General features: G+C 45.8%; 1 protein-coding gene across 1 annotated transcript in view; it reads left to right on the plus strand.

Annotated features, from left to right (window-relative positions):
- The window catches only part of LRP4 (LDL receptor related protein 4), a 51,539-nt gene extending 28,683 nt beyond the window's left edge, over window positions 1–22,856 (plus strand). The window contains exons 23-38 of the mRNA XM_033118873.1: window positions 417–557; window positions 890–976; window positions 1,083–1,254; window positions 1,894–2,056; window positions 2,178–2,403; window positions 2,805–3,108; window positions 4,163–4,381; window positions 4,552–4,686; window positions 5,781–5,889; window positions 7,405–7,549; window positions 7,808–7,921; window positions 8,362–8,497; window positions 11,445–11,512; window positions 12,043–12,130; window positions 13,861–14,002; window positions 16,410–22,856. Of these exons, the coding sequence (XP_032974764.1) occupies window positions 417–557; window positions 890–976; window positions 1,083–1,254; window positions 1,894–2,056; window positions 2,178–2,403; window positions 2,805–3,108; window positions 4,163–4,381; window positions 4,552–4,686; window positions 5,781–5,889; window positions 7,405–7,549; window positions 7,808–7,921; window positions 8,362–8,497; window positions 11,445–11,512; window positions 12,043–12,130; window positions 13,861–14,002; window positions 16,410–16,742 (2,582 nt within the window). The 3' untranslated portion in view covers window positions 16,743–22,856. The remainder of the gene's footprint in view (window positions 1–416; window positions 558–889; window positions 977–1,082; window positions 1,255–1,893; window positions 2,057–2,177; window positions 2,404–2,804; window positions 3,109–4,162; window positions 4,382–4,551; window positions 4,687–5,780; window positions 5,890–7,404; window positions 7,550–7,807; window positions 7,922–8,361; window positions 8,498–11,444; window positions 11,513–12,042; window positions 12,131–13,860; window positions 14,003–16,409) is intronic.
- Window positions 22,857–23,138: the final 282 nt, after the last annotated feature.

A 23,138-nucleotide genomic window follows, 5' to 3' on the forward strand; every position in this document is an offset into this window, starting at 1 on the left:
TGCATTTGAACCCTAACTTCCCAGGGAATTTAAGCTAGAAAGGAGCTGTGAATTGTGCCTCCCAGGCTGAGGAAAAGCCCTCTTTAACATAACATGGAGTTTCTTAAACTTCCTGGTAAAGGGTCCTTCAAAGAGTGTCCTTCCATAATATTAACAAAGCTGTCATTTATGACTACGCATCAGACCCAATTGTAAGTGCTTTCTGTACGTGATCTTTTAATTCTAGTGCTCTTTGTTATTGTCCCCGTGGTATAGATGACGAAACTGAGTCTTAAACAGCTTAAACAACTTGCCCTGGAACACACAACTAGAAACTAACAGAGCCGGGCCATCAACTTCAGTTTGCCTTGCTCCAAATCCTCTTCATGGCTATGCTAGGGTGACTGTCCTCTTTGCTTCTCTCCCCACCTGGGCAGGCATGAACAGTTTCCTCATCTTCGCCAGGAGGATAGACGTGCGCATGGTCTCCTTGGACATCCCTTACTTTGCCGATGTGGTGGTACCAATCAACATTACCATGAAGAACACGATTGCCATTGGAGTGGATCCCCAGGAAGGTCTGTGTGGCCCTCCCTTCCCCTCGGCCTCCTGCCCCTACCCCACAGCAACTGTCCTTCCTCCCCTCCCCGCTCTGCCTCCCGCTCAGTGGCTGGGGGTCACCATTCCCACCGGTACAGTCTCTGCCCATTTCTCTTTGGTTATAAGGAAGGTCTGGGGCCCCCTTCTCCCTTTCTGCCAAGAGCTGTCCCATTATGACATTTCTATATTCCCACTGATTTCCTCCGCTAAGGGGTACAGGGCTCTCTGAGTCACGGCCTGAGTCAGCTGTGTATGTCCCTTTGGGTGTTGGGGGCGTGAGGGTCCAGGCTGAGCCAACCTTCCTTTCCAGGAAAAGTGTACTGGTCGGACAGCACGCTGCACAGGATCAGCCGTGCCAATCTGGATGGCTCACAGCATGAGGACATCATCACGACAGGTGGGCCTTGCTCCCAGCCCGGGGACCACCTGTCTGGCTACAGGGCTGGGGAAATATCCCATCTGTTTTAAGGCAGGAGCCAGTGTGCTCTCTTGACTTCCTGCAGGGCTGCAAACCACAGATGGGCTCGCCGTGGATTCTATTGGCCGGAAAGTCTACTGGACAGACACGGGAACCAACCGGATTGAAGTGGGCAACCTAGACGGGTCCATGAGGAAAGTGTTGGTGTGGCAGAACCTTGACAGCCCCCGAGCTATTGTCCTGTACCATGAGATGGGGTGAGCGTCTGCCCTGTGCTCTGGGCAGCAGGATGGGCCAGCTCAGCTGGGGTACGGGTGGGGTGAAAGTGGGTAGCGAGAGCAAGCAGGCTTCAGAGGAACGCCTACACGGACCTCCCTGGGGCTGTCCCACTCCCTTGTGACTTATTTCAGGGTGGCAGCATAGTGTGGAGGTTAAAAGCATGAACCTTGGAGTCGGAAATCCAGGATTCAAATTCCTTCACCGTGTATTAGCTGCATCTGTCACTTTGGGTCCAGCATTTTATTTGACCTCTTTGGTCTTCAGCTTCCTCACCTGTAAATAGAGGTGATTGTGAAAATGTGTGTCACGCGATTCTTGTGAGGATTAAATGAGATAATCCATGGAAAGTATTTTTTCTTTAATAGTGGTAAAAAAATAACAGTTTATCGTCTTAAACTCATTTTTGAGTGTACAGTTCAGTGTGTTGAGTATATTGACATTATTGTGAAGCAGTATATTTGGAACTTTTTCATCTTGCAAATCCGAAATTCTACACCCATTGAGCAACAACTCTCCTTTTTGCGTGTAAAATACTTTTCACAGTGTTTGGCATATTATAAGTACTTATCGTATCCAGGAGCTGCAGGCATAACCAGCTGGTATTCTTCCTTGCCCAGCTTCATGTACTGGACAGACTGGGGAGAAAATGCCAAGTTGGAGCGGTCTGGAATGGACGGCTCAGACCGGGTCGTGCTCATCAATAACAATCTCGGGTGGCCCAATGGGCTGACTGTGGACAAGGCCAGCTCCCAACTGCTCTGGGCTGATGCCCACACTGAGGTGAGAGTCCTGCTCCTGCTGCTTCCCAGGAGCCTGGGAAGACGGAAGAGGCCTATTGGGCATCTCCTCTGAGGGCTCCTGGTCTACTGAGAGCCACCCCCACCCTTTCCTTCCTTTATAGCGCATTGAGGCCGCCGACCTGAATGGTGCCAATAGGCACACGCTGGTGTCACCTGTGCAGCACCCATATGGCCTCACACTGCTTGACTCCTATATCTACTGGACTGACTGGCAGACTCGTAGCATTCACCGTGCGGACAAGGGTACTGGCAGCAATGTCATCCTGGTGAGGTCCAACCTGCCGGGCCTCATGGACATCCAGGCCGTGGACCGAGCACAGCCACTGGGTGAGAAGACCCCTAGGGCTGTGAAGCAGAGCCTCTGGCTTTCTGGGGGTATCTGAACATCAGAGAGACGGGGCGCAGAGACTCCTTTACAATCATAGAGACAGGGACCTCAAAGCCCTCTTGCAGGATCAGGCTTTATGCCCTCTGGATATAGATGACGCTACAACTGCATCCTGCTGTCACCTTCAAAGGACTCCTGGAGACATCCCACCTCATCCCTGCCAGGCATCAAATTCTGTTATTTAGAACAGCAGAAAATCAGACACAAGGAATTAGAGCCTTAGTAAGATTCAGACAAGATTCCAGGCTGGGTGTCCAAGCTCATGCTTCTCTCTCTCTCTCTCTCAATCTCTCTCTCTCTCTCTCTCTCTCTCTCTCCCCCCCCCCCCCCCCATCACCAGGTTTTAACAAATGCGGCTCGAGAAATGGTGGCTGCTCCCACCTCTGCTTGCCTCGGCCCTCTGGCTTCTCCTGTGCCTGCCCCACCGGCATCCAGCTGAAGGGAGATGGAAAGACCTGCGATCCCTCTCCTGAGACCTATCTGCTCTTCTCCAGCCGCGGATCCATCCGGCGTATCTCACTGGACACCAGTGACCACACAGATGTGCATGTCCCTGTCCCCGAGCTCAACAATGTCATCTCCCTGGACTATGACAGTGTGGATGGAAAGGTCTATTACACAGATGTGTTCCTAGACGTTATCAGGTATGAACACCCCTGAAACCTCCAGAGGGTACAGACCTGCTTCCGATACCTGATGGCTAAGGTTACGGTCTGTGTTGACCTCTGAATGGAGTCAGTGATTTGGCAGTGTGGATAGTGAGTTCTGATCCTGACTTGGTCGCTTTGTAGTGTTATCACTTACAACAAGAGTTTCAAGCTTTGGGGTTTTTTGTTTATATAAAGATTTATAGAAGCCCAGTACATAAAACAAAACAAAACAAAAAAATCAGATAAAGTTGGTCCGGGGACCTTCTGCCCCTACAACTGGGCCCTGGGGTTGCTCCAAGGATCCTCTAAGACTCGTTGAAGCGTATAGGCCCCGTACCTAAACCATCTATCTGTGTTGTAATACAGGAGCCCCGGCCAGAGGCTGGGCTTGTGGTTGTTCACAAGGGTTTTGTTTTGTTTCGTTTTAAATATGTTTCATTTCATTTTTATTTAAATTTTATCCCAACAGCTGAGGAATATGATGCCCTGCCACCAGTAAGAGGGGTTTATCATGGCAGAGATTCTCATGTGTAGGAACAAGGCCGTTCCCCTTTGTTCTCCGTGGAGGTGTATTAAAATCTCGTGCTGGGGGCAGGTGGGCATATGTAGTTTAGAGAAGTCCCCCATGTGTTTGTGACGTGCCTCCCGTCTTGAGGTTGAATTCCCTGGCACAGGACTTCTGTAAAAAGGTACATGTACATTTTGTCAAATTGGCCTTTTTTCAGAATGACCCCCCAGCAATCGCGGTCTCTTCCCGAAGATATACGGGGGGAACTATTCACCTATCTCCCGGCAGCACAGAGGCCCAAGCGCCCCTTATTTATAGCAGGAAACACTCTGTCCTCCTAAGAATTTATTTATGAATTCTGCACACATTTTGAGTACCGACTGTGCTAGATGCTGAGGAATATGCTTATAGATACTTGGTCTCTGCCCCCGTGGAGTTTCAAGTCTAGCGGGGCTCCAGCTCTGGGAATGTGGATTAAAGGGGTTTCAGTCTATTGCTGGTCCATCTGGTCAGTCATCCAACCCTGGGCTCTTCCCCAAGGCGAGCAGATCTGAATGGCAGCAACATGGAGACAGTGATTGGGCATGGGCTGAAGACCACCGATGGGCTGGCAGTGGACTGGGTGGCCAGGAATCTGTACTGGACAGATACAGGCCGAAATACCATTGAAGCATCGAGGCTAGACGGCTCCTGCCGCAAAGTGCTGGTCAACAATAGCCTGGATGAGCCTCGGGCCATCGCCGTTTTCCCCAGGAAGGGGTAAGTTTATGGCCAACAGAAAAGAGGCCCCGGGAAGAAGGGCATGGGGAAGAGGCACTTGGGGGATGGGATGCCTTTCTGTTAACAGTATCGGCGTGTGCCCTGTATGCTCTCAACCTCTGGGTGCCATCTTCCCGTGCCTCGGTGACGACGGCACTGTTGTGTCTCAGGTACCTCTTCTGGACAGACTGGGGCCACATTGCCAAGATTGAGCGGGCGAACCTGGACGGCTCTGAGCGGAAGGTCGTCATCAATACCGACTTGGGTTGGCCCAACGGCCTTACCCTGGACTATGACACCCGCAGGTGGGAATCCTGTCCCAAACAGCCTCCTGGAAATCAGCTGGGCTGAGGAGAGGGTGGTTGAGTTTGACATACAGTGATACCTTGGTTTTGGAACATAATCCATTCCAGAAGACCGTTCAAGTTCTGAAACGTTTGAAAACCAAGGCACGATTTCCCCATAGAAAGTAATGCAAAATGGACTAATCCGTTCCAGACTTTTAAAACTGGGAATTTAGCGTGGATTTTACTATCTAATGATACCATAGATCCATAAAATTTACAACATTCATAAACCGAAATGTTCGTCATCGGAGACGTTCGAAAACCGAGGCACCAAAACTGTAGTGAAAGCAAAAAGATAAAAAGCTGCGTGGTAGGTGGGGAAGAGAAAGCAGTGAGAAGGCTGCAGGAACATATTCTTCCAGCACAAGTTGCTGAATCCATCCATCAACCCTCCGGTGGGGTTTACTTGCCTACTTTACATGGTTTTAATTTGTCTTTAGCAGAGCATGTCCTCTAGCCGGACCACAGGTCCCACTACCCCCATTCATTTAAGGGCTGATTCGTCACATTTGTTACTCTCCTGACCCCTTCAGACATTGGAATTTACAGCTTCCGGTCTAGTTAAAAATGTTAGAGGGCAGGAGAAGAGTATGGAAGAGGCTCTACAGCAGTCAGTTCCCCTTTCTAGCCTCAGAAGGGAAAGTAAACCACCTGGGGCGTTGGGATGGAGAAGGGGAATGCCTTCTTCCTTTAACCTCAGTGACATTCTCATAGACTGAGTCTCTTCTTAAACCGTGTACATAAGAATTGGGGCTCAGATTCTTGGATAGGAAGCAAAGGGTGATCAAGTTGCTGAAGATGAGACTGGCTGGTGGCTCCTCTGAGGTCATTAGACATTCTATCCCTCAGACAGCCCTGGCCTCCCCACTTAGGAGTCACCCACTTCCTCTCTTTTGCTTTGGGACTTGCAGTGACCTCCCGTCAAGGGTGCTTCTTGACCACTCACAGCCCTTGCCAGCTCAGCTCAGGAAAGGACAGATGGCTCCTTAGGGGGAAGGGCTGGGCTCCCTGGCGCGTTTTGAGCAGCCATCCTTATCTCCTTTCCTTCGCAGGATCTACTGGGTGGATGCACATCTGGACCGGATTGAGAGTGCTGACCTCAGCGGGAAGCTCCGGCAGGTCTTGGTCAGCCATGTGTCCCACCCCTTTGCCCTCACTCAGGTACTAGCTCAGCAGCAGTAACTAAAGCTCCTGCACATGGTCGTGTCCTCGGGGTTCTAAGCTGGCAGCCTCGGCCCTAGGTGCCGCTGAACAGGTGTGCTGTGGAAGCTCATGTTAAGGGTGGTTCCGGTACACGGAAACCTTGCCACCATGTGCCCTGCTAGTCCGGCCCCTCCACTCCCATGTCCTAACATTTAGAGAAGGGGCTCCCCAGCAGTGGTGCACACAATCAGCTATGGAGAGTGTTAAAATACATGTTCCTGGAGATAGAGAATCTGCTTCCTGAGGGTTGAGTCCAGGAATAGGCATTTGAACAAGTTCCCCAGTTGATCTTAATGCTGTGGTCCCAACATCGGAGCGCAGGCAGCTCACTTCATGGCAGTAGGGTGGAGTGGCTAAGAGCCAGAGTTTTGAAGCAGCTAGCCAGTCAGTAAGTGTTTACTGAGTACCCCCAATGTGCCCGCTCTGCGGGCTCAAGTTCTGTCTGTGTCATTAAGTAACTGTGCAACTTTGAACAAGATACTGAACTCCTCTAAGCTTCACGTACCTAGAAATAATTTAATCAATGAGTTTAATAGTAACCTGAAATATATGCAAAGCATTAGCACAGTATCTGGTACTCAACGCGTGTTATTTCTAATCATTTTAGTTATTACTGGCTGTCATTCTTTGAGAGTTCTAACCCTGTAAAATAATTCAGGGAAGGAAAAAAGGAGATCTATCAACATGGGGCCAAAACAGGGATTCTTAGTCATATAAAAATCTTTGTCCCTTTTGACAAACACCTATCTACATTCTGCATCATATCCTACCAGCCAATAAGATTTTGTCTGGCTTTACTTAATAGTAGCCTTTTTTCCCCCCCATATTCCAGCTGTAAAACTGCAGGATAATATTGAATATGGTTTTTCAATCTACAAGTTTCCCCTGGGGGGGTTCTGACGTATACCCCAGGGGCAGGAGGGAAACCAACTTCATTGCCCCTCCTCACCCCTGGTTGAGACTCGGGATCCCTGCATGAGGAGGCAGCTGCCCACAGAAGTAACCAGAGCATTTGCCCTCTGATTGAAGGGCCCAGAAGAGTAGAGACCTTAGAAGAACCCCCCAATTTACTCCTACTTGCTAGATACAGGGACCCATTTATTCACTGAGCCACTGACAAGGACTGTTAGGGGCTAGAAATTGAGAGATGAATGACATGCATTTTTGTCCTTGAAGAATCTAACCAGACAGGACAGACAGACATGTATACACATGACCACAGAGGGTCAACACTCACTCGTAGAAGCGAGGACAAAGCACAGAGCAGCATGGAGGAAAGAATGGTAACTGCTGTCTAGACTGGGGGAGATTTCCTGGCCAGTGTCAGACCTGGGGATGCACAGAAGCTGAGCTGGTGGATAAGAGATGAGGGCATTTCAGCAGAGGGAACGCACATGCTGAGGCATGGAAGCTGTACCAGGGTCAGACTGTTGAATAACATTTGCTCTGTTTTGGGATTTCCCTATTGAGTAGCAGGACAGGTGGATCTACTGGACAGACTGGCAGACCAAGTCAATCCAGCGTGTTGATAAGTACTCAGGTCGGAACAAGGAGACAGTGTTGGCGAATGTGGAAGGACTCATGGATATCATTGTGGTTTCCCCTCAGCGGCAGACAGGTGTGCTCCAGGGTCCTGAGCCTGCTTCCTTACCATCCGTGGGGGTGGGGGGTCACCCCAAGGACTGTTCGTGACCAAGATAGCTAGAGCCACAGGAGAGCCTTTGGGTTCACATCTTAGGCTCTTAGACCTTTTCAGCCCCTCCTGCCCTACTACCCCTGAGAGTGTGGCAGCCCTGGATTTCCTCCTTTTTGACAAGTGTCAGATTGGGAGACTTGATTCTGTCCCAGGCCAGACATTCTTCTGCTTTGCCCCCAGGGACCAATGCCTGTGGTGTGAACAACGGTGGCTGCACCCACCTCTGCTTTGCCAGAGCCTTGGACCTTGTATGTGCCTGTCCTGATGAGCCCGACGGCCGGCCCTGCTCCCTTGGTGAGCTGGACTGAACAGCAGAGCTCTTGGAAGGGCAGGGGATCAGCTGCCTGAGCTTTATCCTTCTGGGTGGGATCCCCCACAGATGGTCTTACAGAGGAATGACTGGGAGTAATGAGTTTGAGCTTTGAAATGGCACAGACCTGAGCTTGTCTGGCCTCTGACACTTACTAGAATGGAATTGAGGCCTCCTGATTCCCTGCTTTCTGCTGTGGCTTGTGTATTACTCTCTCTTCCTGGCCTTGTGGGCCAGCTAGCCCATCCAGAGCTATTAAGATTGCAAACCAAATCCATTTATTTACAGAAGGGCCTCTAATAAGGGTGCCTAGGATCAAGGCAGCTAAAAGATTGCTTTGTCAAGTTCTCCAGAAGCTACTCTGGGACCTTATGTAGAGATGTGGGGCTCCGGTGGCCCACTCCAGTCTTCATTTTCTCTCCAGTACCTGGCCTGCTGCCCCCAGCTCCCAGGGCTACCAGCATGAGTGAAAGGAACCCAGTGCTAACCAACACACTACCTACCACCTTGCGTTCTTCTACCACTCGGACCCGCACATCTCTGGAGGAAGTGGAAGGAAGGTAAGTGGGTTCAGTATAGGACTGAGGGCCCTTTGATTCGAATGAGCATCCCTGCCAGCAGAAGACTGTAGTCCCAGCTCGGTCCCAGCTTGGCTGATGGAAGAGGAGATAGGTCACGTCATCAGCCACCAGTCACTGCTGTTCAGGACAGGAGATGATATGTAGACATAGATTGCTGCAAGTGATTTGAGGGCAAGAAGCTTTAAGAGCAGCTTTATAGAGAAACCACTCAGGGGGAGTTTCCTTTCTTTCTGTGACATCCGCTCTCACATCACAGGTTTAGTATATGGTCTTATCCTACGATTTACTAGAAACCGCCAAGTCATAGTGGTCTCTGAACTGTGGATTTATGACTTGGAACATGTCTGGGGATGTTATGGCCTTAGCTTAAAACAATCTGTGATATTCAAACACCTGTGTGTACATGTGCGCACGCGCGCGCACACACACACACACCATTATTAGGCAAGCAAGCATAACCACGCACAGGTCTCAAGTCAAGTATACAATAGTGAATTTTGGGGCGGCTGGTTAGCTCAGTTGGTTAGAGCGCAGTGCTCTTAAAACAACAGTGTTGCCCGTTGGATCCCCACATGGGCCACTGTGAGCTGCGCCCTCCACAACTAGATTGAAACAACTACTTGGAGCTGATGGGTCCCGGAAAAACACACTTAAATAAATAAAAGTTAAAAAAAAATTGAATTTCATTAAATTGAAGGTACTGTCAATGTAAGACGCATCCTGGTTTGGGAAGTTAAACTGAAAAAATGACCAACAGCAATTGTGAGATGTCATTGATTGTAAGACACATTCCTATTTCAGCGATGTTAAAATAGAGAAAAATGCATGTCTTAAAATTGATGAAATACGATGTTACATTCAATTTTGAGAAATTTTTTAACTTTTAATTTGTTCTTTTTATTATTTTTTCCCATTTAGAGAAAGTCTTATGTTTTTTATTTACACTTTCAAAAAATAACCTGGAAATGCAGATAGAAATAAAGAAGAAATAAGTACCCATGTACTCCTATATAATTACTCGTAATATTTTAAAAATTTGATATATATGTGTATATTGCAAAATGATTGCCACAATAAGTTTAGTGAGCACACAGCACCACACAACTACAAATTTTTTATCTTATGATGAGAACATTTAAGATCTACTCTCTTAGCAACTTTCAAATATCCAATAGAGCATCATTAACTAGTCACCATGCTGTGTATTACATCCCCAGGACTTACTCCTTTTATAACTGGAAGTTTGTAACTTTTGAGCCTCTTCACCCTTTTTATCCACCTCTCATCCCCATCTCTGGCAACTATCAATTTGTTCTCTGTATCTATAAGTTTGATTTTTTTTTTTAGATTCCAAATACAGGTGATATCATACAGTATTTGTCTTCCTCTGACTTATTTCACTTAGCTTAATGCCCTCAAGATCCATCCATGTTGTCGCAAATGGCAGGATTTCCTTCTTTTTTATGGCTGAATAATATTCCTGTGTGTGTGTGTGTGTGTGTGTGTGTACGTGTGTACACACACATTTTCTTTATCCATTCATCTGTCGATGGACACTTAGGTTGTTTCCACGTCTTGGCCATTGTAACTAATGCTACATTGAATATGGTGGTGCACACACCTTTTTGAGATAGTGATTTCATTTTCTACTCTTTTTTGATGTCTATCTTTCTAACATTCTTCTATTAGAACAGTATTTTATTGTAGTATACTGATCTCTTTATTTTTTAATATCAACTGTAGCTTAAAAGATAATTAACACTTGATTTCAGTTCTGAAAGCAGAAACATAATAATCCCAAATAAGAACTCTAGACTCATGTCCCTAAAATTATAAGATTTGCACATGATGAAATTCATTCTATATGTCCCATTTTCTCTTTTTAGAAGAGTTTATATAGAAAAGCAAACACCCAGATACAAACATGTACCTTTCTCACTAACTTTTAAGTACTATTTATCGTTATAATCTCTGATTTTCTTTGGATTTATTTAAAAAACTTTTGAATCCTACTCAGATATTTTCTTACTGTCAGAGTTCTATTTGAAGATTCAGTGCATCTTTATTTCAAATGCTCTTGCAAGTACCTTTTCTCTAGGCTTTTAGGATCTGCCTTTAATTGCCTGCTCGTAATGTGCCACAGGGAAGTTACTTTCTTGGCATTTCAAGTTAGTTATCTGAGTTCTCCCTCCCTCTGGATGTCTTGCGTAGTCCCCTGTGGGAGAATAAAGGAAAGAAAAACAATTTTTTTTAAAGGTCTACGTAGACCTTATGATAATTTTTAACAGAGTTTGGCTTGGCTGGTAGCTTCTTTCAACTCATTCTGGTAGTTTAAAAAAGACTACTATAGGTGTCCTTAGTATTCTTTCGGCAGACTTCCAGCTCATTCCCAGAACTACTTTTCCTTTTTAAAGGAATTATTTTAAAAGGGTACATAAAGAGGGTGCCAAATTTTTTTTTACACATTTTAAGAAAGAAAAAAACTATTAAAATTGTAATACTCAATATATACCAATAACAAAAGATGAATACAAGTCAGATTTGACTTCTGCAATTACAAGAGGTGCTCAAAGTGGTTACCATCAGCGTCCAGACACTTCTGATTACAGCAAACTGCTGCTTGAGCAGCGTTGACCAAAGTGTCCACTTGTATACATTTCTTTGGCACACCCGGTATATTTAAATACATTTTAACCTGGTATAGCATCTTGAAGACAGTAATTCACATTGATTTCTCTGTATTTCCTGGTCTTAGTCTCTCCATGCTTCTGATATCTCCAATCTGGTACACAGTCTCTCGTATCTGAAAGCCCCACTCACAAGCCTTTCACTCTGTCCATCACAGGACTTTCCCCCTTTCCTGGAGGAAGGTAAGACCTTTACCAAGTACCAGTAGCCTTCTCATTCAGTTTTCTGTGCCCCACAGATGCTCTGAAAAGGATGCTCAGCTGGGTCTCTGTGCACATTCCAATGAGGCCATACCTGCTGCTCCAGGTAAGCTCTGAGTGCCCAACGGTTTTGAAAAAGAAGACCTAAGGAATATAAATCTCCACTGATATCTTCCAGAACCTTCATGGAAGGGGGACTCTTTGGCGTTGATGAACCCTTTTTTTAGACTAAACCTACAGAAAGAATAATCATAATAACCACCATTTATGGAGTGGTTTTCATATAGCAGGCATGTAAGCCACGTATAGGGGTGCGTGCATGCACATGCGAGTGTGTATGTATATAAGAATATGTATTTATATATACATACTCACATTTAACCTCCTCCAGCCCTAGGAGCAATTTATTATTTACATTTAACTGATGAAAAAGCATAGGCTTAGAAGTTCAGCATCTTCCCTTAAGTCACATAGCTAGTGATTGGTGGGATTGGGATTAGAGATTCTGACTGAGTGGACCATCCTCAGATGGTGTGGGATCCAACACCTACAAAAGGAGCCCTTTATTTTCCCACCCCCTGCACCAGCCAGAAGACTGTCGGTGGTCCCCGCCTAGTGTCTCTCTGTTCCTCCTAGGGGAAGGACTTCATGTCAGCTATGTCATCGGTGGACTCCTCAGTATTCTGCTGATTCTGCTGGTGATTGCAGCTTTGATGCTGTACAGGTAACCTCTGCAGGGACCACATGGCCATTGGTCCTCATTAACTCATCTGGGATCTCCTGAAGCTGCACAGCTCGCTAATTCGACCTCTGACCAGCCCCATTTCAAGGTTGGGTCCTGGGTCAGAGCAGCAGAAATGGGGAATGGCGGAAATCTGAATTCTTTCTCTTCTTCTCCAGTTATAGCCCACGCCCTCATTTCATGACCATAGCAAGCCTTGGGATTTTCTTTATCAACTAGGATGCTGAGGGCACAGAGTGTCACCCAAGGTCACACAGGGAGAGGCAAAGCTGGGACTGACTCTAGCATCTGCTTTTTCCGCAACTCCACAATACTTCAAAACCATTGAAGTTGGAAATGATTTTCTCTTCACACAAACACAACCTTTACTACAATATTGGTTGATATATTATTGCTCGGTAGGGATCATCCTAGGAAAGTGGAGTGTGTTGCTATCAATTTAGAATCTTTTTATGATCTCTCTCTCTCTCTCTCTCTGTGTATGTGCGTGCGTGCACACACACACAGAGGGTGCCAAAAACATGTATACACATTTTAAGAAAGGAAAAAACTGTATTAAAGTTGTAATAATATATACCGATAACAAAAAATGAATGCAAGTCACGTTTGACTTCTGCAATGACAAGAGGTGCTCAAAGTGGTTGCCATTAGCATAATTTTAATAACACTTTTTTCCTTTCTTAAAATGTGTATACATTTTTTTGGCTCTATCTATCTATCTATCTATCTATCTATCTATCTATCTATCTATCTATGTAATATATATATATTCCCCCCAAAATGTCTTAAACACAGCTTGCGGCAAAAATGTCAGGATTTTGCTGCATCTGCCGCAGCTCCTGCTGACAATAGCAACAACAACAACAATAACAACAACAGTAGTCGTTTACTCAATACATATCAATGCCACAACAACCTTGTAGGATTATATTCCTCACTTTATAGATGAGGATCTGAGGCTCAAAAAGTTTAGATTATGCCCACCAAGATCCCAGCTAATAAATAACAGAGGTGGGATTGAAACATAGATCTGTCTTGTTTCCAAGACCGTGTCTAAAGCTTGGTATATTAGTTATCTATTGCTGTATAACAAATTACCCCAAAACTTAGCAACTTAAAATGACAACCATTTATTATCTCACAATTTCTGTGGGTCTGAAATCTGGATGCAGCTTAGCTGGCTGCCTCTGCCTCAAGGTCTCTCACAGGGTTGCAATCCAGGTACAAGCCGGGATTGTGGTTTTTATCTCAAGGCTTGACTAGGGAAGGATTCCCTTCCAAGAGCACTCGTGTAGTTGGCAGGATTCACTTCCTTACAGGCTGTTAGGGCCTCAGTTCCTTGCTGGTTGTTGGCTGGAGACTCCTTCCTCAGTTTCTTGCCTTTGTGGGCCTTTCCATAGGACAACTTACAACATAGCAGCTTGCTTCCCCTCCAGAGCAAGAGAGATTGAGGAAGGGAGGGCAAACGCAGAAGCCACAAATTTCTTTGTAACCTAATCTAGTATCCATCGATTTTGCATAATCTGTTTATCAGAAATGAGTCACGAGATTCAGCCTACACTTAAGGCAGCAGGAATTCAGAAGGTGTGAGTCCCAGGAGGCGGGGATCACTGGGCCGCCTTAGAGACACCTGCAATACTCAGATTATACCTTTCCCAGATATCACCCCTATAAAGATCTGAACTAATTCCTCATCACCTTTCTTCCTAAAGACATAAAAAATCCAAGTTAACTGATCCTGGAATGGGGAACCTGACCTACAGCAACCCCTCCTACCGAACTTCCACCCAGGAAGTGAAAATTGAAGCAATCCCGAAACCAGCCATGTACAATCAACTGTGCTACAAGAAAGAGGTAAAGCTTAAAATTTATATTGGAGGGGGTTTTCGTGGTTTTTTTTGGAGGGGGCAGGGATTATTCTCCATTGCCTCAATAAATCAGTAAGGGATGTTGGAGACTCCCATCTACCACTTTGGAAGTTATAGTGAACAGAAGAACTGAGTGTGATTTGGGTTTCTAGGATCTAGAATCAGAGATCTGTTGGGTTTCTAGGTCTAGAATCTCTGAAGGACAAACTTGAGAGATCCTAGTGAGAGCAAGTTTAGAAAGCAGATCCCAGAAGGTTTAAGTGAGTGTGCATCTCCCTGCCGGGAGATATTCTCCCAGGTTCACAGCTTCTTTCCCTCCTGGAGTTGTAATTCCCTTGCAGTGAGGCTGTGCTCCCCTGAAACAACCCCCAAACTCTTAGACTATGTCCCCAAAATCCAAGACTCTCCCTTTCTAATCTCTGATCTGAGCTGTTGGCATCTGTGGCTGGGAATGGCTGGTGTTTTGCTATTCTTCCCCTGATCACAGAGTCTCAAGGGATTTCTCAAGAATTCTGAAGGTTTACGTGCTTTTGTTCTTTCAACTCCTTTGTCGCTTCAGTGAAACATTATTTGCTGGATGTTTACGTATGAAAACTAGTCCCATTTCCACTAGAGACCTATAGCCTGGGATTTCAGATTTATCTAGTCTGAGATGATCCTTGTTTTTTCTAAACTTCTGTAACCTTTCATCAAAAGTTATCCCTTGTGAGACCCTAATCAGTCTACCCTGTTGTCCTGTCTAGCAGTCAAAACCTGCCCTCAACACATATAGGGCTGCCATGCTTAATGAATGCACTTTACATAATAATCAGATACTTTCTGCATGGATTGCCCTATTTAAAAAGCTTCCACTGCAAACCAAACAGAACCTGCAGGGACAGCTTGAAGTTTTAGGGACAGTCGCCCCCTTCTCAGCTAATGTCTTTGAGAGAAAGACTCAAAAGATTCTTAGGTTCTTGGAGTGTGTGATGCCCCAGAGAAGAACCTCAATGAGGGCCAGAGGTTAGAAATTAAAATCATGTGACCGCTTTCTTCTATTGTATGCTTTTTCCTCAGCAGCTTTTTCACCCCTCTGATAGTCTCTCACCCTTTCTCTTCTGATTTCCTCTTGATTTCAGGTACCTGCGTGTTTGTAGAGGGAGTGGTGTGCCCCAAATTGCTAGTGCCATGTCCCATTATCTCTCCCTAATTGACCCAGCGTGTCTCTGTAATGAAGATTCTGAGTGGCCTGCATTTTATCTTACACTAATTTCAGCTTGGAAGGTGTGCTGGGTGACTAAGCACTTATGTGTGCGTGCATGTGTGCTTGTGTGCGACGTCTCCCTGCTTGATTCAGGGATTTGTCTCTCGGAGGGACCATTTTATATTGTATAATCCTCTCTGTATCCTGCTTAATGTAGGGGCTCAATAAGTATCTGTGGAATTGAATTGTTACTAAAATAGAGCAGCAGTTGCAGGGCTCTTGGCAGGAATACTATGCCAGGGACCGAACCCAAGCCATGGCCCATTTTCTCCTGGCAGTGGCAGCATGTTGATTGGTATCCCCCAGAAACCAGGAGTACGGCTACTCTTTGAGGAACCCTGAGTAGGGAGAAGCCTGAGTAGAACTTACGACTGTCCTTGGAACCATCCCGGGTTGCGGGGGAATGGCTGCACGGCTCATGGGAGCAGAACCAGAATAACCTCCCACAAAAGCTTATAGGTTACAGGACCTCAGTGGATTGACCCTTAGAACCCAAATAAGAGGATTTTGCAGACCCCTTCTGTCTTACCTCCGAAAACTTTTCCCCTTAACAAAATTACAACGAAGAAAATTAAGAATAAAATAGCACAAAAGTAGCTTAAAATCCTGAATAAAATGTACTTTTAATTGCTTTTGTCAATTACTTGTGATCATGTATATCAGCATGCTGTCCCATTAACAAACCATGACAGTGTAATAATTGCTAACACAATTTAGTACATCTTACGTGTCGAGCACCTACTCACTATAGTCCATGTGTATCGCCTTATTTAACCCTCACCGCAGTTGGTTATGAGATCAGTATCCATATACTGTTATTCTCCCCACTCTGTAGATTTGGAGACTGAGTTATAGAGGTATTAAGTCATTTGCCCAGGGTGACGTAGCCAGGGAGTGGCTGATGCAGGACTGGAGACCGTGGTTCTCCCTCTTCCCTGTGTGATAATGGTAATCGTGATCATAGCCGCTCCTCTCGTTTTAAGCTGAGCCTCATCTGTTTGCTCTGCCCAAGTCTCCCCATTTGTTTGTGGGATCTTTGCGCTCTTCGTGCCCACTCTTACACCATCCACTTCCTTTTTCAGTTCCCCATGAGATCCTTTCCAGAGAGAGAATCTCAACCAACTGACCCTGTCTCCCCTCTCCACCCTAGGGTGGACCTGACCATAACTACACCAAGGAGAAGATCAAGATTGTAGAGGGAATCTGCCTCCTGTCTGGGGACGAGGCCGAGTGGGATGACCTCAAGCAACTGCGTAGCTCACGGGGGGGCCTTCTTCGGGATCACGTTTGCATGAAGACAGACACAGTGTCCATCCAGGCCAGCTCTGGCTCCCTGGATGACACGGAGACGGAGCAGCTGTTGCAGGAAGAGCAGTCTGAATGTAGCAGCGTCCATACTGCAGCCACTCCTGAACGACGGGGCTCTCTGCCAGACACGGGCTGGAAACACGAACGCAAGCTGTCCTCAGAGAGCCAGGTCTAAGTGCCCATGTTCCCCTCCCTCCCTGCCTGTGCCTTCTCCTTATGGCCGTCTTCTACAACAGGCCCCTTCCTATGTCCTCATCCCACCCCATTACTACTCCCGAGCCCTCACGGGAGCTGTTTCCAGCTGAGTCCATAACTACCTATGCACAAGAAATGACGGCACGTCTGAGAATTTAGACCTGGATCTTACCGTGAACCTCGCCTGTTGCACTCCGACCTGAGCTCCACCTCCCCTTCCCGTGGTGCCCTCAGTGCCTGCCCCATAAGAGCTGATGATCCAAGATGGCACTCTCCCCCATCAGAGCTGGCCTGACCACTTCTCTGAGAGAAATGGCCCACCAGGGGCGGGGACAGGGGGTTATGGGTAAAGAGAGAGATGAAGGATAGGGGCTGAGAGGAGGAGGCGTCAGCCCAGCTGGTATGGGCTTCTGGGAAACCTCTAGCCTCAAGTGCATTGGTAACAGGAAAAAGCTTTCAGGGGTGGTGAGGCCTAGGTGTTCTATCCATTGCTGGCAATGGATATTATTTTCACTTTAAGAGTTGCTCTGTTTCCATTGGTGAGATCTGGGTGTGGCTCGAGCTACTCCTCCTGCTAGAACGTCTGGAGCTTTTTCTACCTTCAGATGATGACTGGAGGCCCCAGCGTGGCAGCTGGCTAATATGAATTCCCTCCTGGTGCCACCACAGGCCAGTACCTTCCTAAGTCTTTGACTCTGAGTAACCAGGTTGTGAGCTAGTGGCTGGAGGGACTGTGGGGCCCTGAGGGCTGAGTCTGCAGCGTCTGAGAAGCATTGCCTGGACCAGACATAGCTTGTCACCTGAACTTGAGTGTTCTGCTCCTCTGTCCCTCCTCATTCTCTGGGATCCGAGCATCAAGATCCTGAAACAACCTTTCAAAGAACGGCCAGAAGTTTTCATAAATGGTCAGGAAGAGTGATTGGGTTAGAGACTTGGGGCCCGCAGGGCCTAAAGGGAAGTGTCCATGAGGTTGAACTTCCTGTGTTCTCTCTCAGATGCTCAGGGATCTAAGTATGGCTGTGGGTGGTGAAGTTCCCATTCCAACTCTCTTCCCAGCTGAGTGACTTATTTTCCATGCTGAGGTGCCCTCTCTTGGTTCATGCTTATTTACACAAAGGGCACATGTCTCACGCTAGTACCAGGGGAGTTGAGACTTTTCTGTCCTAAAACTTCCACCTAGCTTCTCTCTCTCTCTCTCTCTCCCCCTCCCTCTTTCCCTCCCTCTTCTTCCCTCTTTGCCTAATTTGCTTTCTCTGACTAGCCTTGTGGCACCTATGGTGAGGAGGGCTAAATAAAGATGCAAAATGGGGGGCAAGGACGAAAAAGGTAGAACCACTGATGAAACCCTCTCACCCGGGGCAGATGCAGACCTCTTCCCCCCAGGAATTAGGGACAACAGGGGCTGAGAATGGAGGGGAGGTCTTCTAGGGGAAGTTTCCTGATTTGAAGTATCTCCTGTGGTTATTAGTATTGAGAAATCAGTGTCAAATGTGAATGAAAAAGGAAGATAAGAGCAAACCTTTTCTGGTCAGTTCTAAGACTGCTAGAGACAGATGCCAAGCCCTTAGCCCTGCTCTCAGCAGCTGGCCCCAGGTCTAGGCCTGCACAGGACAGCCAGGCCAGACTAAGAAGGCTTTTCCAGTGCACAGAGTTGGAAGGGTGAGGTGCCACTTCCAGGAGGAAAGCATGATACAGAGCACTTTGGGCTCTCAGATTCACCGTTAGGGACAGGAGAAAAGAGGAAAGTGGCATTTTCTTGACTGAAAAGGGGGAAGGATCTTATGGCACTTGGGCTGTTCAGAATGTAGAAAGGACATTTGAAGAAATATCTATTTGAGCACTGATTTACTGTGTAAAAAGCAAAATCTCTCTGTCCTAAACTAATGGAAGTGATTCTCCTGCGCTCATGTGTAATGGTTTTAACGTTACTCACTGGAGAGATTGGCCTTACTGGAGTTATTTAACCACTACGTTCAGTATTTTAGGACTTCATGATAATTTAATATAAATTTAGCTTTTCTTAATCACCCTGCCTGGCTTGGCGTCATGACGAATAACTGCACCTGCTCTGTCTGGCAGACCCAGGCTATGGGAAACCTGCTGTGGGCATCACCTCTGAGCCTTTTGGGGGGGTGGGATGGTGAAAAGCAATAAAGGGTATGAGGTTCGTGGCTGGAGGTTCAGCTCATCTTGAGAACACAGGTCAAGACCAGAGTTCACTGGCTTCTGAAGTCCTTATTTCCTCTGGAGGAAGAATGGCAGGTTTTATCTTGAGTACCAACACTAATTGGCTGTAGTGGCTGCCTGAAATCCTATCCAGACTCAGTGGGAAAAGTTCATGATCTTTAGGGAAAAGTTCATGATCGAGCACCAGAAGGAAGTGTCATGGCACGTATACCCTGTATCTTCTATTTCTGTTCTAGGGCTATGAGGATGTCAGTGTCACAGAACTTGACTTTGCCTTGAAGTGATGGTCCCTGGCAAGACTGTCATATGTACAGAAAGTACTGGAATGCGGACAAGGAGAGCTAATTCTGGTCCCAGATCTGCCACTGGCTCTGTTTGATCGTAGTCAAGTTTCACAGTTACTCTGAGAATGGATCAAACGAACACTAATATGCTTTTATTTTAAAAAAGCTGTCCTCCCTTAGCTCGTCCACTACACCTCAAGGCTAGACCAAGGAGTTGGGGATCCCTTCTCAGTTTCTCTGGACATACCTTTCAGTGAAGATTGGGTATCGTGCAAGTCTTAATGCCAGATACAGAATTTGGTGTCAGGGCTCAATAGTTGATTTTCTAAACCACAAGCCATTTGTTTAATAATGCTCCCATTCATTCGTCTCCTACTAGGGGCCAAGCACTGCCCAGGCCTGATGGAAGAGCTTAGAGTCTGGCAACAGTGTCCCCCGCCTACCCCCACCCCCCAAAAAAAAGAAAGAAAAAGCAAGACATACTGAAGCCTCTTATATTTAAATGACAAAAGATGTGAGTGTAAATTATAGTGTATAATAATTCTTTCAAGTTTGGTGAGGGGTAGGTGTGCTATTACAAAAACAAGTGAAATAACTCAAGGACAACCACCACCCCGCCACACACACACACACACACACACACACACACTCTCTCTCTCCACTATTCTTTTTTGAAAACAAAAAACAAAACTCACAAAGAGAAAAGGATGTTTAAAGCAGTGAAACCCAGCCTAAAGCACAAGCCTGTATACCTGTAGGAAGTGCCCTGTCCCAAAGCCTCAGGGTTACGGGCCAGGACATGAACAGTGACCACTAGAGCTGAAACTCAGGAAGAACTTTTCAAATGGGAAGAACAGAATGAATGCATTGAACACACACCATTTGCTTTGAAAATGAGATGTTTCTGGGAGAACAAAGTTTGGTGAACGCATTTTGCTACCTATGACCACATCAGACAGTTTAACCCGGCATTCCACGCTGTGTAGTCTTAAAAGTCCTGCTAACCTTTGACTGTCCGATCACGTCAGCAGGAGACAGGACAGGAGAGCAGGGCTGGCCTCTGGTCACGTCAGCAGGAGATGGGAGAGAACAGGGTTGGCCTGATGGACCAGGTCTTGACAAGAACTTGGCTGGTGGCCAATGAGAATTTAATAACAGTGTCAAGGACTAGCACCCCATTTTCAGGTGATAAAAATGCACTGGCTATTAGTTTCCTTTCCTGATCAGTAAATTGAAGAGATTGAACTAGATGATTGCTATGGTCATTTCTAGCCTGAAACTTGTATTATGTTCCTTTCGCGAAATCTTGGGGATAAAACAAAGGTTGAGAATTCCTTGTCTGGTTTCTCTGGATATAAAACCTGAGACTGATAAGTACGGAGATGATGAGTCTAATAAACTGGACATATTTGTGCAAACTAATTACATTCACAATACAGTCACTGCCTTCTTTCTATATTGTACGAACAAACTGGAAGCTAAGATGAGAAGAGCTCTGTGGCCCCATACAGAGGTCTCCATGGCATGAAGTGAAGTTTTCACCAAACCTAGGCCTGCAGAAAACAGTCAGTGCTACACAGGAACTTGGAAAAAGCTGAGGGCGCACAAGTTTCTAAGTGTAACGCACTGACATTCGAGGGCATATAGTCAGCTTTAGTTATTTCAGCTTATGGACATAATGATTTAAAAAATATGCTTACACTCTTTATTTGGTGAAGAAACAGTCTATAAGTTTGTCTTTTCTTAATATGTGAAGATGACTCCACTGATCCACTTAATAGATGTGTGTTTGGGGATGTTTCAGGCAGCCTTTGTTTTGAAACATTCCCTCACTCATTTATTTTCTCTCCAGAGTCTTCTCCCTGGTTAACCAGCTGGCAGAGGCTAAGCAGAGCCCAGCATAGGGAACAGGTTCATTTCTAGTCAAGGCTCCAACTCACAACTTTGGACTCCTTGACATGATGTTAAAACAGATCCAGGCAGCTAAATTAAGAGCCTGAATTTAAACCCAAGGCTGAAGTTAGCCCGAAGCTACACAATCTGCTTATTTTATTTTACAAGGCACAAAGAGCCAAGAACTCACTTATCTTGCCCTTCTCAGTGGTTTTTCCACCTCCAGCCCCTAAATTGCTGTTGACAGCCTGCTAAGGAGGTCCCTATCTCTTCCTTCTGCCTCCTTCCTCTTTGGTGGGGCTGATGCTTCTGTGGTCAAAATTCTTGGAAAGCTTGCCTTTGGGGGGCTATGGGAAAATGGGCTGAGAAAAGGGAAAAAAAAAAGGCTATTCATTCATTCAAACAGCACCTATTAAATTGCAACCAGGTGCAAGCCTGCATAGGCTTTGCAATGTTGGAGGCCAGTCAAGGCATAAAACCCATAGCCACTTGAGACCTGTGTTAATGTCACCACCAGTATCTCCAGAGAATAATGCAGGGGGTACCTGGACAGAAACTTGAAGTTAATCATCGAAGCTGCTCTTCTTAGGCTGGAAATGTGGATCCATGTCCCATCTTAAGGATGTTTCAAGCAGAATGCAGCTTGTGATTATGATGGAATGAGCACTATCCCAACCTTAGCAGGCTTTCCAGAAATACCCAGCACAGTTATTCAGCAGCCACAATGCTTGGCATTTGTTTCCTGCTTCCGGTTGCAGTAACATAGTGTTCACTTTGATCTCTGATGCCCACAAGGGTTTCATTGATACTTTCCTTATGCAGAACTATTGAGAGGCCCCTGGAATAAAGTAGGCACGCATCACTCTAATAAACACATAGATAAATGCTATTTGATGATAATCCTGGACTGCAAAAGATGACGAGCCAAACATTTATTGAACACCTACTATGGGCAAGGTACTGTATTGGGTTTCTAGAAGGCCCTACAGGATCTGCCTCTCTCCCTCCGTTCTCTAGTATCAGACCTCATCTACTAACTACCGTCTTACTGCCAAGTACATACTCTGATTGAGCTATGCTGGCCTTCCTGTTTCTCAAACCTGCCAGGTACACTCCTCACTTAGAATCATTACATAGATATTTCCTCCGATTGGCACTTTCTTCCTCTAGATATACTCAGGGCTAACAGCTTTGCCTTCAAGTCTTCGCTCAAATGTAATCTCAACGAAAACTACTCTGACTACCCTTTATAAAATTATAGTCTTTCCAACCCCACTTCCCAATTCCTTTTACCCTGTATTCTTTTTTCTTTTCCTATTGCACATATTGTGTAATAACATAGTATATATTTATATGTTGATTGTCTATGTGTCCTCATTGTAATGTGAGCTCCAGGAGAGGAGGGATTTTTTTGTGTTATCTATTTTGTTCATTGATTATCCCAAGTACCAAGAACAATCCCTGCACATACTAGGTGCTCAATAAATATTTGCTGAATGAATGAGTGAATAAATTAATGGAATCAGACATCTATTGCCTACCTTCTAGAAGGGCTGCACCTAAACCATCTAAAACAAAAAAGGGATTTTGACATCTTGTTCTAAAACTCTCTGGAACCCACACTCCATACGAGCTTTATTGAGCAAATTTCAGGTTACCATCACCCTCTCCTTAAATGTAATCTTCCGTTTATTTCTGATAATATTTAAATAAAATAAACATGCCAATGATCAATGACTGAAGAAGACTATTTCTATATATTCATAGCCCACTTCTCACAGGTTACTGTGACCTTTTTGCTCTGATTGGCTCTTCTCTCCTTCCCCTACCTATGAATCTGTCGTCATCTACCACCACAATTTTATTTTTTCACCCTACAGAGGTGACTCACAAATCTATATCACTTGAGTCCTATTCTCTGTTCCCAGCTCTCATTCTGTTATTTCCTAGGCCTACTTAAATGATTCCATTTGAATGTCTCATTGGTACCTAAAAAGTAAACAGGTCTAAAA

This window comes from Rhinolophus ferrumequinum, chromosome 11 (genome assembly GCF_004115265.2).
Source record: "Rhinolophus ferrumequinum isolate MPI-CBG mRhiFer1 chromosome 11, mRhiFer1_v1.p, whole genome shotgun sequence".
NCBI classification, from domain to species: Eukaryota; Metazoa; Chordata; class Mammalia; order Chiroptera; family Rhinolophidae; genus Rhinolophus; species Rhinolophus ferrumequinum.